A 15,528-nucleotide genomic window follows, 5' to 3' on the forward strand; every position below is an offset into this window, starting at 1 on the left:
AAACACTCACTTCTTCCCTTCTTAGAACGTGTCTATCAACACAGAGACATTACGTATTGCATCTTTGTGCCACTTTCAAATCAAATCAAATTTTATTTGTCACATACACATTGTTAGCAGATGTTAATGCGAGTGTAGCGAAATGCTTGTGCTTCTAGTTCCGACAATGCAGTAATAACCAACAAGTAATCTAGCTAACAATTCCAAAACTACTACCTTATAGACACAAGTGTAAGGGGATAAAGATATATGAATGAGTGATGGTACAGAGCGGCATAGGCAAGATACAGTAGATGGTATTGAGTGCAGTATATACATATGAGATGAGTATGTAAACAAATTGGCATTGTTAAAGTGGCTAGTGATACATGTATTACATAAAGATGCAGTAGATGATATAGAGTACAGTATACACATATGAGATGAATAATGTAGGGTATGTAAACATTATTAGGTAGCATTGTTTAAAGTGGCTAGTGATATATTTTACATCATTTCCCATCAATTCCCATTATTAAAGTAGCTGGAGTTGAGTCAGTGTGTTGGCAGCAGCCACTCAATGTTAGTGGTGGCTGTTTAACAGTCTGATGGCCTTGAGATAAACAGCTTCTTTCAGTCTCTCGGTCCCAGCTTTGATGCACCTGTACTGACCTCGTCTTCTGGATGATAGCGGGGTGAACAGGCAGTGGCTCGGGTGGTTGTTGTCCTTGATGATCTTTATGGCCTCCCTGTGACATCAGGTGGTGTAGGTGTCCTGGAAGGCAGGTAGTTTGCCCCCGGTGATGCGTTGTGCAGACCTCACTACCCTCTGGAGAGCCTTACGGTTGTGGGCGGAGCAGTTGCCGTACCAGGCGGTGATACAGCCCGACAGGATGCTCTCGATTGTGCATCTGTAGAAGTTTGTGAATGCTTTTGGTGACAAGCCGAATTTCTTCAGCCTCCTGAGGTTGAAGAGGCGCTGCTGCGCCTTCTTCACGATGCTGTCTGTGTGGGTGGACCAATTCAGTTTGTCTGTGATGTGTACGCCGAGGAACTTAAAACTTACTACCCTCCCCACTACTGTTCCATCGATGTGGATAGGGGGGTGTTCCCTCTGCTGTTTCCTGAAGTCCACAATCATCTCCTTAGTTTTGTTGACATTGAGTGTGAGGTTATTTTCCTGACACCACACTCCGAGGGCCCTCACCTCCTCCCTGTAGGCCGTCTCGTCGTTGTTGGTAATCAAGCCTACCACTGTTGTGTCGTCCGCAAACTTGATGATTGAGTTGGAGGCGTGCGTGGCCACGCAGTCGTGGGTGAACAGGGAGTACAGGAGAGGGCTCAGAACGCACCCTTGTGGGGCCCCAGTGTTGAGGATATGCGGGGTGGAAATGTTGTTGCCTACCCTCACCACCTGGGGGCGTCCCGTCAGGAAGTCCAGTACCCAGTTGCACAGGGCGGGGTCGAGACCCAGGGTCTTGAGCTTGATGACGAGCTTGGAGGGCACTATGGTGTTAAATGCCGAGCTGTAGTCGATGAACAGCATTCTCACATAGGTATTCCTCTTGTCCAGATGGGTTAGGGCAGTGTGCAGTGTGGTTGAGATTGCATCGTCTGTGGACCTATTTGGGCGGTAAGCAAATTGGAGTGGGTCTAGGGTGTCAAGTAGGGTGGAGGTGATATGGTCCTTGACTAGTCTCTCAAAGCACTTCATGATGACGGAAGTGAGTGCTACAGGGCGGTAGTCGTTTAGCTCAGTTTCCTTAGCTTTCTTGGGAACAGGAACAATGGTGGCCCTCTTGAAGCATGTGGGAACAACAGACTAGGCTAGGGATTGATTGAATATGTCCGTAAACACACCAGCCAGCTGGTCTGCGCATGCTCTGAGGGCGCGGCTGGGGATGCCGTCTGGGCCTGCAGCCTTGTGATGGTTGACACGTTTAAATGTTTTCCTCACGTCGGCTGCAGAGCTAGACAACCAGGGATTTGTAAAAAATTCAAAAAAGACCTTTACATCACAATGTTCCCATCACTGCACTGAAAACATTAGGATCGATTTCAACATTAGGGACACTGGTAGTGTCAGGTAGTATGTTTTCCACATTTGTGCATTCATGTCATTTTTGTTGCACAATGGCTTTATCACATCTTCAAGTATGCTCAGTAAGGTTGCCAAATAAGGTCATATCTGTAGACTAACAAAACATGCTGAGAATTTCAACAAGTTGAGTTCTGTAAATAGACTGATAGGATCCAAATGGTGGAGCTTAGCTTATCTGTTGGAGAAAGGTATGAAAATACAGGGAACTGGTTCACACCTCAGTAATACGGAACACAATCAGGAGTAACATAAACCTGATGTGGGAACAAAAGTGTTTCAAGAGTCACACAACATGAACTCATTGTTTAGAGAATGGATATAGAGTACACCAATAAGATCACAGAGAATACTAATCAACTACAAACAAATCCACATTTCCTAAGATACCAGTAAAAGGCAACAAGTCCAGATACCAGACGCCGCTGTTTTTAACTTATGCTTTTGTTGGCATCTCTCTGAAATGGAGAAAAGACAAAGCAAAAAAACAAAAAAAAAAAGGAAAGAAAAAGGGCATGAGTATGTCCCACTCAGAAAATCACCACAACAACAGAAAATCCATAACTCCTGCCTAGGTTTTCCACGTGCAAATGCCATGCCTACTTGAGACAGTGACAACGCTGTCTCCTCTGTGCTTCTCATCTCTGGTAAGAAGGAAGTGGAAACACACATGGCTCTGATAAATGTGAGAGTTCTCCAAGGGGGATTTGAATGACTTATCTACATAGTGCTGAAATGTTAGGGTTTCATTTAGTTTAGTTAAGACCTGATGGCTAGATTGTTGAAATGCTGTCCTGAAGGCACCACAGCACCTAATCTCTTTGTAGAAAGACATCCAGACCAGAGAAATCCATATCCATTTTTATGATTAAAATATACTGTTTAACTAGCTTACGGAGACATGGTAGTACCATCAGCTCTCTTCAGGAGAAGGTCTTTAACAGAACCAACCAGTTGAAATGGAGATCAAATGTCTCATGACTGGATGATATCATAATGCATCTTTTGATACGATATGAGAGGGTGGTTGATCATTATTTGACTCATTTACTTACTGTCACAGCTATATGGCTTGTCCTGGTCATCCATGTCTGTCCTCCTGCGGCCTGAAATCCGACCCTGTGGGGACAAAACCACCATCACCATGGTGACCAAGGAGACCACAGCGCTAAGCCAGCAGAAGCCATAGAGACTCAGTGATTCAAGGAAAGTGACAAGCAGAAGTACATGACAACAAAGTGTCATGCAAATGAAAAGGAAACCTACAGTATAATCCCATATCATACTAAACTAAAATGTCCAACCGACAAGTTACCACCTCATAAAGGCAGACCCAGCACAATCAGGAGTGTATCAACAGGCAAACACTAATACCTGTGAGATCTTTCCTGCCAGCCAACAACTGTATATGCTAGGATATATTTCTACCCCATTAGTTGAAACTATGATTTGTTAAAAGTTTTTTTTTGTGGAAAGATACACATGAGAGAATAGAAAGGGGGAGATGATTTGTATAAGAATTTACATTTTTGTAAAAAAAAATAAAAAAAAATGTAAGTGAAATTTCACTTGCAAAGAAAGCAGCCAACAGATAAGCAAATTTCTACAGGTGCATTCAACTGGCTGGCAGGGTAATAGGTTAGATGGTAGTTTCATAGCTACAGGTTGTCTGTTTCCATTGCCATCAATGTCATAGTAACAGTCTGTATGAAGGAAATGTTTCACAGGACAGGTATTTTTTTAAAGCTTATGACTGGATTGTGATGGGGAAAAAAATACTAATCTATAATGTAATTCTGTCAGTATAAATACAATAGTACTTAGCCATGGTACCAAGATGATTTGATGCATTATAATGAATTGATTCAGCTCATTCTCTAGCACTGAGTGGTATTCAGATAACAGGAAGTCCTCACAGCACAGATGCCCGGATAATGAATGCAAATATAGTACCAGTGAGGGACTGAATCCATTAATGAATTATTAACTAGGGCAGTCATGTGCATTAGCAGTAGTTCACTATAGTACACTATGTCTCTGTGGATCACCTACCCTGCTTTTTCCTCTGTGTCTTTTTTTGGGGGTGTCCACGTCATAGTCCTCATCGTCATGGTAAGCATCTTCAGCTGCGTCAGCCTCCAAGACCCTCTGTGGAGAAAAAGGGATAGAGAGATCTCCTCCTTGTCTAGAGGTCAAAGACACTGCCTGACTGCCTGAGGAAGTATAAAAATAAGGTAATAAAATGTGTCCAGGATAGATGGCTGTAATAAAATATGATAAGGCTATAAACCTCTTATACTTGCTATTTGCATATTTGAGCACGTTATGACAGTGTGCCCTTATAAGGGCTGACCCCATTTAGCCGATGGGCTGTTGGTCGACCGAGATTTATTTAGTGGAGCAGTCACAAAAACATTTAGAGGGGGGTTTCATGGTGCACCAGACACCTGTCTGATTTGCGGTGTCTCAGTGCACAAATCCATTGTAGAAGCCATGGGGATGGCACAGTTTATCACCCTAAGACATGTGATACTGCAATTGTATATGGTTATATTACTGTGCTTTCGGAAAGTATTCAGACCCTTGACTTTTTCCACATTTTGTTACATTACAGCCTTATTCTAAAATGTATTGGTTTTCCTCACCTACACACACACACACACAATACCCCATAATGACAAAGCAAAATCTTAGTTTTTAGAAATGTTGGAAAATGTATAAAAAAAAAAAAACTGAAACACATAAGTACACTCAGACCCTTTACTTGTTGAAGCACCTTTGCCAGCGATTAAAGCCTTGAGCGGGGGGGGGGGGGGGGGGGGGGGCATAGTACAGCCAGTCGGGCACTTGAATCCGGCCCACAAAACATTAAAAAAATAAAAAATAAATTATCCAACTTCGTGGTATCCAAGTGGTAGTTACAGTCTTGTCCCATCGCTGCAACTCTCGTACGGACTCAGGACAGGCAAACGTCGAGAGACGTGCGTCCTCCGAAACACAACCTAGCCAAGCCACACTGCTTCTTGACACAATGCCGCTTAACCCGGAAGCCAGCCGCACCAATGTGTCGGAGGAAACGCTGTACATCTGGCGTCCGACCCGCCACAGGAGTCGCTAGAGCGAGATGGGACAAGGAAATCTCAGCCTGCCAAACCCTTTAACCCAGACAACGCCTCATGGGTCTCCCAGTCACGGCCAGCTGTGACACAGCCTGGAATCGAACCCAGGTCTGTAGTGACGCCTCAAGCACTGCGATGCAGTGTTTTAAACCGCTGTGCCACTCAGGGGGCCCCCTCAAATTGATTTGAACAAACAATTGGTCCCCTAAAAAATGTATCCCGCCGTTGAATTTCAAAATCCCAATGTGGCCCTCGTGCCAAAAAGTTTGCCCAACCCTGGCCAAGAGTGTTCTTGGGTATGACGCTACAAGCTTGGCGCACATGTAAACCACCACTTCCCTTCGCATTATTGGCCAACGTGCAATCCTTGGAAAACAAACTGGATGTTCTACGATTAAGACCATCCTATCCTATACTATCCTATTAAGACTATCCTACCAACGGGACATTAAAAATATCTTATGTTTCACCAAGACTTGGCTGAACAACGACACGGATAATATAGAGCTGGCTGGCTTCTCCGTGTTTCAGCAGGACAGACCAGCTACTCTGGTAAGACAAGGGGTGTGTGTCTATTTCTTATAATATTAAAGAAGTCTTGAAGTATTGCTCAGAGGTAAAATACCTCATGATAAGCTGTAGACCAAACTATCTATATTATTCGTAGCTGTCTATTTAACACCACAAAAAGATGGTGGCACTGTTCCAGACCACTGTGTGATCACGCTCTCCGTAGCCGATATGAGCAAGACCTTTAAACAGGTCAACATTCACAAAGCCGTGGGGCCAGATGGATTACCAGGATGTGTACTCAAAGCATGCGTGGACCAACTGGTAAGTGTCTTCACTGACATTTTCAACCTCTCCCTGACCGTGTCTGTAATAACTACGTTTCAAACAGTCCACCATAGTCCCTGTGCCCAAGAAATCGAAGGTAACCTGCACTCACGTCGGCAGCCATGAAGTGCTTTCAAAGGCTGGTCATGGCTCACATCAACACCATCATACCAGAAACCCTAGACACACTCCAATTCGCATACCACGCCAACATATCCACAGATGATGCAATCGCAATCCACACTGCCCTTTCCTACCTGGACAAAAGGAGCACCAATTTGACTAAAGCCCAGTGCTCAACACCATAGTGCCCACAAAGCTCATCACTAAGCTAAGGACCCTGGGACTAAACCCCTCCCTCTGCAACTGGATCCTGGACTTCCTGACGGGCCGCCCCCAGGTGGTAAGGGTAGGCAACACGTCTGCCACGCTGATCCTCAACAGTGGGGCCCATCAGGGATGCGTGCTTAGTCCTGTCCTCTACTCTCTGTCCACCCATGACTGCGTGGCCAAGCACAACTCCAACCCCATCATTAAGTTTGCAGACGACAACAGTGGTAGGCCTGATCACCGACAATGATGAGACAGCCTATAGGGAGCTCAGAGACCTGGCAGTGTGGTGCCAGGTCAACCACCTCTTTCTCTCTCTCAATGTGGGCAAGACAAAAAGGAGCCGATTGTGGACTATAGGAAAAGGAGGGTCGAACAGTCCCCCTTTAACATCGACGAGACTGGAGTGGAGCGAGTCGAGAGTTTCAAGTTCCTGTGTCCACATCACCAAAATATCATAGTCCAAACACACCAAGACAGTTGTGAAGAGGGTACGACAACACATTTTCCCCCTCAGAAGACTGAAAAGATTTGGCATGGGTCCCCAGATCCTCAAAAAGTTATACAGCTGCACCAGAGAGCATCCTGATCAGTTGCATCACCGCCTGTCTGGCAGCTGCTCAGCACCTGACCATAAGGCGTTACAAAAGGGTAGTGCGTACAGCCCAGTACATCACTGGGGCCAAGCTTCCTGACATCCAGGACCTATATACTAGGCGGTGTCAGAGGAAGGCCCAAAAAAGTATCAGACACCAGTCACCCAAGTCAGACTGTTCTCTCTGCTACCACACGGCAAATGGTACTGGAGCGCCAAGTCTAGGACCAAAAGGCTCCTTTAACATCTTCTATCCCCAAGAATAAGACTGCTGAACAACTAATCAAATGGCCACCCAGACTATGTACATAAACCCCCCCCCCCCCCCTTTTCTTTTTACACTGCTGCTACTCGCTGTTTATGATCTATACATAGTCACTTTACAAATTACCTAGACTATCCTGTACCCCCACATATTGACTCGGTACTGGTACCCCCAGTATATAGCCTCATTATTGTTATGTAAATGTATTTTTTATTGAGTTTATTTAGTAAATATTTTAATCAACTCTATTTCTTGAATTGCCTTGTTGGTTAAGGGCTTGTAAGTAAGCATTTCCAGGTAAGGAAATAGTATTCGGCGCATTTGACAAATAACATTTGATTTGTATTTGGAGAGTTCATTCCATTCTTCTCTGCAGATCCCCTCAAGCTCTATCAGGTTGGATGGGGAGCATCGCTGCACAGTATTTTTGGAGATGTTTGATCTGGTTCAAGTCCGGGCTCTAGCTGGGCCACCATGCTTCACCGTAGGGACGGTGCAAGGTTTCCTCCAGACGTAGTGCTTGGCCTTCAGGCAAAATAGTAAAATATTGAACTCCGACCAGAGAATCTTGTTTCTCATGGTCAGAGTCCTTTAGGTGCATTTTGGTAAACTCATTATAGGGTCTTAATTTTAAAAAATCTATTTTAGAATAAGGCTGTAACGTAACAAAATGTGGAAAAGAGGAAGGGGTCTGAATACCTTCCGAATGCACTGTATGTAAAAATAATGGTGCAACACTAATAAATCTAATAGTATTTTAACATGCGCTTTCTACCATGTTGGTTATGTCAGCGCGCCATAGAATTGGCACCTTTCCCTATGTTGCCATGTGCAAAATAGCTAAATTAACCAGCATATTTGGATTGAGAACAATGCCTTAAACCCTATTCGGTCTAGATGAGTTTTACTTGGGATGGTCAGGTAATGTAAATATTAGAGATGCACGGTATAAAAACTACGGTGAGCATATCGGAATCGGCATTGGCCCGATGTCTAGTTTAACGCCCGATGTGCAAAACCGATGTCAAACTTGACGTGCATACCTATATAAACGCAGGTATATGACGTAATGATGCCACAAAATACACAGCGCTACACAGTACTAAAGCAGATAAATACTAAATCGCACACTTCCAACAATTAAAAACAAGTTCAAGTCGAACAGTCATTTGAAAGAGTAAGATCATTTGAGCGAGACAACTCAAAGGCGAAAGCCATTAAAACCAAGATAATGGCATTCATTGCCCTTGACAATCAACCGTTCTCTGTCGTTGGTGATGTTGGCTTTCGCCGACTGGTCGAGCACCGATACACACTACCATGTAAGCTCTATTTTTTCAGATGTTGCCATACCGGAGTTACACTTTATTGTTGAATCTCGCATCCATGAGCTACTTGCTATAGGCGTCATTGCTATTAGCTTCATGACTGACATTTGAACCAGCGATGTCAGCCCCATGAGCATGTTCAGTCTGACAGCACAGTGGGTCGTTTTCGTACTGAGGAAAGCCGTATTGTATGCTCAAGAATGTACTGGTTCTCATACCGCTGCTGCCATTTCAATGGAATTTGAGAGCATGTTTGAAACATGAACACTCCTAACGCCATTCAAACAACTGACTGGAGAAATAAGCTCATCAACTGTGTCTGCAGCAGACGTGACACCGTCTGTCACGGCATTGAAACGTCTGCTCAAGAAAAATGCAGACAGAACGTGGGGTTAAAACTTAAAGTACTCGAGGCTGTGAACAAGCGATTCGGTAGCATTCTCTCTGAGCCTCTTTACTGTGTTGCCATCATGCTCGATGCTAGGTACAAGGACCGCTAATTCGATGCAGACAAGAAAACAGGGTTTATGTGAAATGTTACAGACACAGCTGGACAAGATGGAAACAGACTCAGTGACAGTGCACACCGAGGAAGAGAGGCCACGGACAGACAGAGCTGAAACTTCACTGCTTGACATGTATGATGAAATCCTGGTTGAGAGTGAAACGACTGAACAAATGAACAACAGCACAGCAAGTAAGTGAAATAAATAGGTTTTGATTATGTTTTAATGGTAATGGGGACACGTAAATGCCAACAAAATAACTTTTTGGTAAGTGTGGTGTGTAACCTATAAACAGACTAAACTCATCGTCTTCTCTTATCTTTGGTTTCTGTGAGGAAAAGCAGCATGGCGGCACGCTGAAACTAATCGTCAGATTACTGTAGATTTCTAGAAAGTTTTATACTCAATTATTTCGATCAGTGGTGAGCTCACCCGTGATGTGATTAGTTCTAAGTAGTAATTGCTATTAGCTAATTCATATTGTAGTTTGTCAGCTGAGAGTTACACAAATATGACCGCTTGTGTTGCGTCAATCTTTCCTCAGTTAGCACTAGGACAAATGTAGCCTACATGATTGTGTTATGCTATAGATACTTCTGTGAATATGTGAACATTGTATCCAAAAAGAAACTGCTTACATTCTGGACATAACTTTGTAAGCACTGTGTTTTGGTAAATAGTTTCTGGAAAAAAAAAAAGTGTGGCCAGCTCAAATACTGATTGTTGAGTCATTCAAAACTGGGCGTTCTAAATAAACGTTCTAATCACACGGGTGTGATCGTATGCTTCAGGGACCACTGTAGAATGATCACACCCGTGTGATCGTACGCTTCAGGGACCACTGTAGAATGATCACACCCGTGTGATGGTACGTGTGAATGGTTTAAGGGGAAACATTTAAATGTCTTGGAATGGCCTAGTCAAAGCCCAGACCTCAATCCCATTGAGAATCTGTGGTATGACTTAAAGATTGCTGTACACCAGCGGAACCCGTCCAACTTGAAGGAGCTGGAGAAGTTTGCCTTGAAAAATGGGAAAAAAAATCCCAGTGGCTAGATGTGCCAAGCTTAGAGAGAGACATACCCCAAGAGACTTGCAGTTGTAATAGCTGCAAAAGGTGGCTCTACAAAGTATTGACTTTTTTTTGGGGGGGGGGGGGGGGGTTGGGGGGATAGTTATGCACGCTCAAGTGTTCTGTTTTTGTATTATTTCTTGTTTGCTTCACAATAAAAAAATATTTTTGCATCTTCAAAGTGGTAGACATGTTGAGTAAATCAAATGATACAGGCAACACAATAGAAAAAAATGCCAAGGGGGTGAATACTTTCGCAAACCACAATCTACAGAAATAAGATAAATAGGCAGCAGAAGCAGGATCTGAGTGTTTGTTTAATAGCCTACTGAATCTGTAAGCACCAAGCCTCATGCAACAGCAGAATGTTGGATAAAGCAATTTCACAGATGTGGGTGTTTTTAATCTTTGCTAAGCTGTAATAAAGGCTATACCATTTCTTCATGTTGGAACAGACAATGTATTTAGTGTTGTTTACACTGTTCCAAACTGGCATAACAATATTGTAATCTAACACTACCTGTGTCTGTTTGTTACCTTCATTTAACTAGGCAAGTCAGTTAAGAACAAATTCTTATTCTTACTGCCTTGTTCAGGGGCAGAACAGATTTTTACCTTGTCAGCGCGGGGATTCAATCTTGCAACCTTTCTGTTACTAGTCCAACGCTCTAACCATTAGGCTACCTGTCACCCCTAAAATACATTTGTATTTATATAATACGCATGCAGTTCTTACTCCTATACCCTCCTTTTTCTTGGTCTCCTTATTGTTATTACAATTATGATGATCATCATTATAATAATAAATCATGTCATTATCATTAGTAGGCTTTGTACAGTATCCTTGTATAATCACCATCGAGCTGTAGGCCTAAGAGCGCATCCTGTTTAGTCTTAATACCGTAACTTACTTACATGCTGACCAAACCGCCTGCGTGCACCTTCGTGCGCATATTGATTTTGTTCCCCCATACCAGACACAATCAGGACACACAGGCTGCTTTTGCAACAGCTAATGGGGATCGTAATAAAATACCAAACTCCGAACGAATTATAATGGGGACAGGTCGAAAAGCATTAAACATTTGTCAATTTAGCTAGCTAGCTTGCTGTTGCTAGCTAATTTGTCATAGGATATAGACATTGGGTTGTTATTTTACCTGAAATGTACAAGGTCCTCAACTCCGACAATTCCACAGATATAACAGTGAACCGAATTAGGTTCTCCTCCTTCCTTCAGGCTTCTTCTTCTTATTATTATTATTTTGGACTTAATATGGCGGTTGACAACCAACATTACAGCATTACTACAACTTAAGTTCATCGTTCAATCACCCACGTGGATATATGCTTCTAAAAACCAATGAGGAGATGGGAGGCACCGGATTTGCAGCGCGTTAAGTGTCACAAATAGAACCGACTTCTATTTTAGCGCCTAGCCACGCAGACAGTCGCTGACACCCGCGAGCAGTGTGGGTGCAATGATTGAATAACATGTATATTCAAACTTATTTTGCAATGCTCGCAGACTCTGGTACACTTATTTACTGTTGCTTACACTGTTTCAAATGGTCAGAATAAAGTATAATATTGTAATCTAACAGCAACTGTTTGGCACAGAATACTCACAACGTTTTCTCCTATACGCTCCTTTTTCTTGATATGCAGTAGTTCCCACAACTAAGTCAAATGTCTTCCACACATCTGACTTCCCTTTCTCCTCCTGAGCAACCAGTAAACATTCAGTTTGCGACTTTCTTTTAGACGTCCTCCACATCCATTTAGCAGTCGACATCACTGTATTCGGAGTTTGTTATGACCATTTATTTATTTTTTTTAAATATGGATTATGATAGGCTATAGGTCAGGCCATATTGGACACATGCATGCGATGCTTACATGTTTCACGTAAAGAGAGCAAGGGTTGAGGGAATGTTTCTCCTAAAGAAATTAGAGATTTCGGTAAAATAACTTTTCAGTCAGAAACATGAAAAACTAAATGGCTGGAATTATGTTGCAACTTTGCAATAAACACTGCTGTGGTGCCTTTTCGCTGCAGTAGGGAGGAGAGATTTTTTTTTAATACAGTGTGACCATCGGGCTCTTTGGAGTCATTTGTGTGTCTTAACTATTTAATCAAACAGTGTGGTTAAGTAGACAAGCTCAGTGCATATGTAGATGATTTTATTCGAACACACAGGGTATGTCCAATGGATTGGTTGAAAGAACAGGACGACTCTCGGTTGACCAAGATATTTTTTTTGTCAGGGACAGCCCTAGCCCTTATACACTGTTCCAGGTAGTTCTGTTATGCTCAGAAGCTATTGGGTTAAAACTTCATTATAACCCACCTGGATCTCTAGGAGACTCTCCTCGTCCTTTGAGTTGTTCCTCTGGTCTAAGCCCTCCCCTCTGAGAAGAGCCTCCAGCGTGGTGCCCTGTGTGGGAATCACATCCTTGCCTGTGAGTCCTCCATCTGGATAAAGAGGAATAATCACACAAATAAATCAAATAAACCCGAGAGCCGCCCGTCACATCAATCAAAGTACAGTCGTGGCCAAAAGTTGAGAATGACACAAATATAAATTTTCACAAAGTCTGCTGCCTCAGTCTGTATGATGGCAATTTGCATATACTCCAGAATGTTATGAAGAGTGATCAGATGAATTGCAATTAATTGTAAAGTCCCTCTTTGCCAAGCAAATGAACCGAATCCCCCAAAAAACAATTCCACTGCATTTCAGCCTTGCCACAAAAGGACCAGCTGACATCATGTCAGTGATTCTCTAGTTAACACAGGTGTGAGTGTTGACGAGAACAAGGCTGGAGATGACTCTGTCATGCTGATTGAGTTCGAATAACAGACTGGAAGCTTCAAATGGAGGTTGGTGCTTGGAATCATTGTGCTCCTCTGTCAACTATGGTTACCTCCAAGGAAACACATGCCGTCATCATTTGTTTGCACAAAAAGGGCTTCACAGGCAAGGATATTGCTGCCAGTAAGATTGCACGTAAATCAACCATTTATCAGATCATCAAGAACTTCAAGGAGATTGTTTCAATTGTTGTGAATAAGGCTTCAGGGCGCCCAAGAAAGTCCAGCAAGCACCAGCAAGTCCAGCAAGCACCAGCAAGTCCAGCAAGCGCCAGCGAGCGCCAGCGAGCGCCAGCAAGTCCAGCGAGCGCCAGCAAGTCCAGCGAGCGCCAGCAAGTCCAGCGAGCGCCAGCAAGTCCAGCGAGCGCCAGCAAGTCCAGCGAGCGCCAGCAAGTTGATTCAGCTGTGGGATCGGGGCACCACCAGTACAGAGCTTGCTCAGGAATGGCAGCAGGCAGATGTGAGTGCATCTGCACGCACAGTGAGGCCAAGACTTTGAGCATGGCCTGGTGTCAAGAAGGGCATCAGAGAAGCCACTTCTCTCCAGGAAACACATCAGGGACAGACTGATATTCTGCAAACGGTACACAGGGATTGGACTGCTGAGGACTGGGGTAAAGTCATTTTCTCTGATGAATCCCCTTTCCAATTGTTTGGGGCATCCGGAAAAAAGCTTGTCCGGAGAAGACAAGGTGAGCGCTACCATCAGTACTGTGTCATGCCAACAGTAATGCATCCTGAGACCATTCATCTGTGGGGTTGATTTTCAGCCAAGGGAGTGGGCTCACTCAAAATTTTGCCTAAGAACACAGCCATGAATAAAGAATGGTACCAACACATCCTTCGAGAGCAACTTCTCCCAACCATACAGGAACAGTTTGGTGACGAACAATGCCTTTTCCAGCATGATGGAGCACCTTGCCATAAGGCAAAAGTGATAACTAAGTTGCTCGGGGAACAAAACATCGATATTTTGGGTCCATGGCCAGGAAACTTCCCAGACCTTAATCCCATTTGAGAACTTGTGGTCAATCCTCAAGATGGGGGTGGACAAACAAAAACCCACAAATTCTGACGAACTCCAAGCATTGATTATGTGGCCCAGAAGTTAATTGACAGCATGCAATTAGCAGGGTCAACACTGCAAATATTGACTCTTTGCATCAACTTCATGTAATTGTCAAAAGCCTTTGACACTTATTAAATGCTTGTAATTATGCTTCAGTATTCCATAGTAACATGTGACAAAAATATCTAGACACTGAAGCAGCAAACTTTGTGGAAATTAATATTTGTGTTGTTCTCAAAACTTTTGGCCACGACTGTATAGCAGCAACTCTAAAGACACCGACCATTTAGTCTTTCCCAGGAACATACAAATTGCTTGATTTTTGAACGCATCACTATAAACACCATATCCTTCATTAGGGAGGTGAGATACTCTCTCTGTATAGCTTATGTTTCTATTCAGGTGACGAAAGATGGCTTAATGCAATGTGTACTGACGTGTTTCAAAGGTAGGCTAATTTGGGCTTGCTATTTGGAGCATGCAAACAGGGACAACCTGCCCCTTTTTTTTTTACACTTAATGCTAATGCAAAGCTGTAACTGTCAATAAATATAGGTACATTTGTTATTTGGGTGAACTGTCCCTTTAATGTAAATGTTCCATAGAGTTCTCTTCTTGTATTGTGATAGAGGTCAAAACAGAGTGTGGATGAGAGAAGGGAAAAAAACCTAACATTGGCTGGTAGTCAGTCTAGCCTGGAGATCATACTCAGACTTTATTCATTGAAGGGTATTTCATTCAGCAGTAGTCTCATGATGTTAAGAGGACAGACTTCAAAGCCTCAACTTAAGCTTTTTAATCATACCTTCAGACACTCATCTCACCAAGTGAAATCACCTAGCAGTCTCACTCCCTGAGCTGAATGCTAACATGCAGCAGTTGATGAGTGGTGAAGATCTAAGTAGGTAGAAGAGGGAGGCAGGCAGGGGTATGCACTAACTACCATATGCTAGTAACTCTCAGGGCTCATCCACACCGAAGCCCCTAACCATTGTGTCTACACATGTTGACTTTCAACTCTCAGCGACTAGACAGCCCCTCCCCCCTGGGAGCTGCAGGCTAAAAATAGAGCAGGCAGCCTGCAGCAGCGAGCCGATTCTGCATGCAGCCCAAGTTTCCCCTCTATCACCGCCAGTCAGACAGCAAGCAGCACTAACTCTGGCTGGCTGCAGCGATAGCTATCTCTGCCCAGCTACAGGAGAAGGCACTCTCCCAGTGGAGTCTGGAGAATCCAGGCAGAGCCAGCTAGTGCCCCACTACCGGGCACAGATCACATTCACTGGTATGTTACACAGTGTAGGGCAGAGTGACTTAATGTGTGTTACAGTGTTACTGTTAAAGCAGGGTGTCTTAGTGACAGGTAGAGAAGAGCAAAGTGAGGCTCAGTGAAAACATTACAATAGGAAGTGTGAGTGTAGGGCAGAGTGACTTAATGTGTGTTACACAGTGTAGGGC

At 43.6% G+C, this 15,528-nt stretch overlaps 1 protein-coding gene across 2 annotated transcripts in view; it reads right to left on the reverse strand.

Annotated features, from left to right (window-relative positions):
* Positions 1-15,528, reverse strand: part of LOC110505521 (zinc finger protein DPF3) — a 46,951-nt gene that overhangs the window by 3,468 nt on the left and 27,955 nt on the right. For both annotated transcript variants that reach the window (XR_005039597.1, XM_036963067.1), the window contains exons 4-6: positions 12,481-12,605; positions 4,130-4,225; positions 3,133-3,196 (exon numbers count right to left, since the gene is read on the reverse strand). Coding sequence is in view for 1 of the 2 variants with exons in the window: in XM_036963067.1 (XP_036818962.1) it covers positions 3,133-3,196; positions 4,130-4,225; positions 12,481-12,605 (285 nt within the window). In the remaining variant the exon portion in view is untranslated. The remainder of the gene's footprint in view (positions 1-3,132; positions 3,197-4,129; positions 4,226-12,480; positions 12,606-15,528) is intronic.

This window comes from Oncorhynchus mykiss, chromosome 25 (genome assembly GCF_013265735.2).
Source record: "Oncorhynchus mykiss isolate Arlee chromosome 25, USDA_OmykA_1.1, whole genome shotgun sequence".
NCBI classification, from domain to species: Eukaryota; Metazoa; Chordata; class Actinopteri; order Salmoniformes; family Salmonidae; genus Oncorhynchus; species Oncorhynchus mykiss.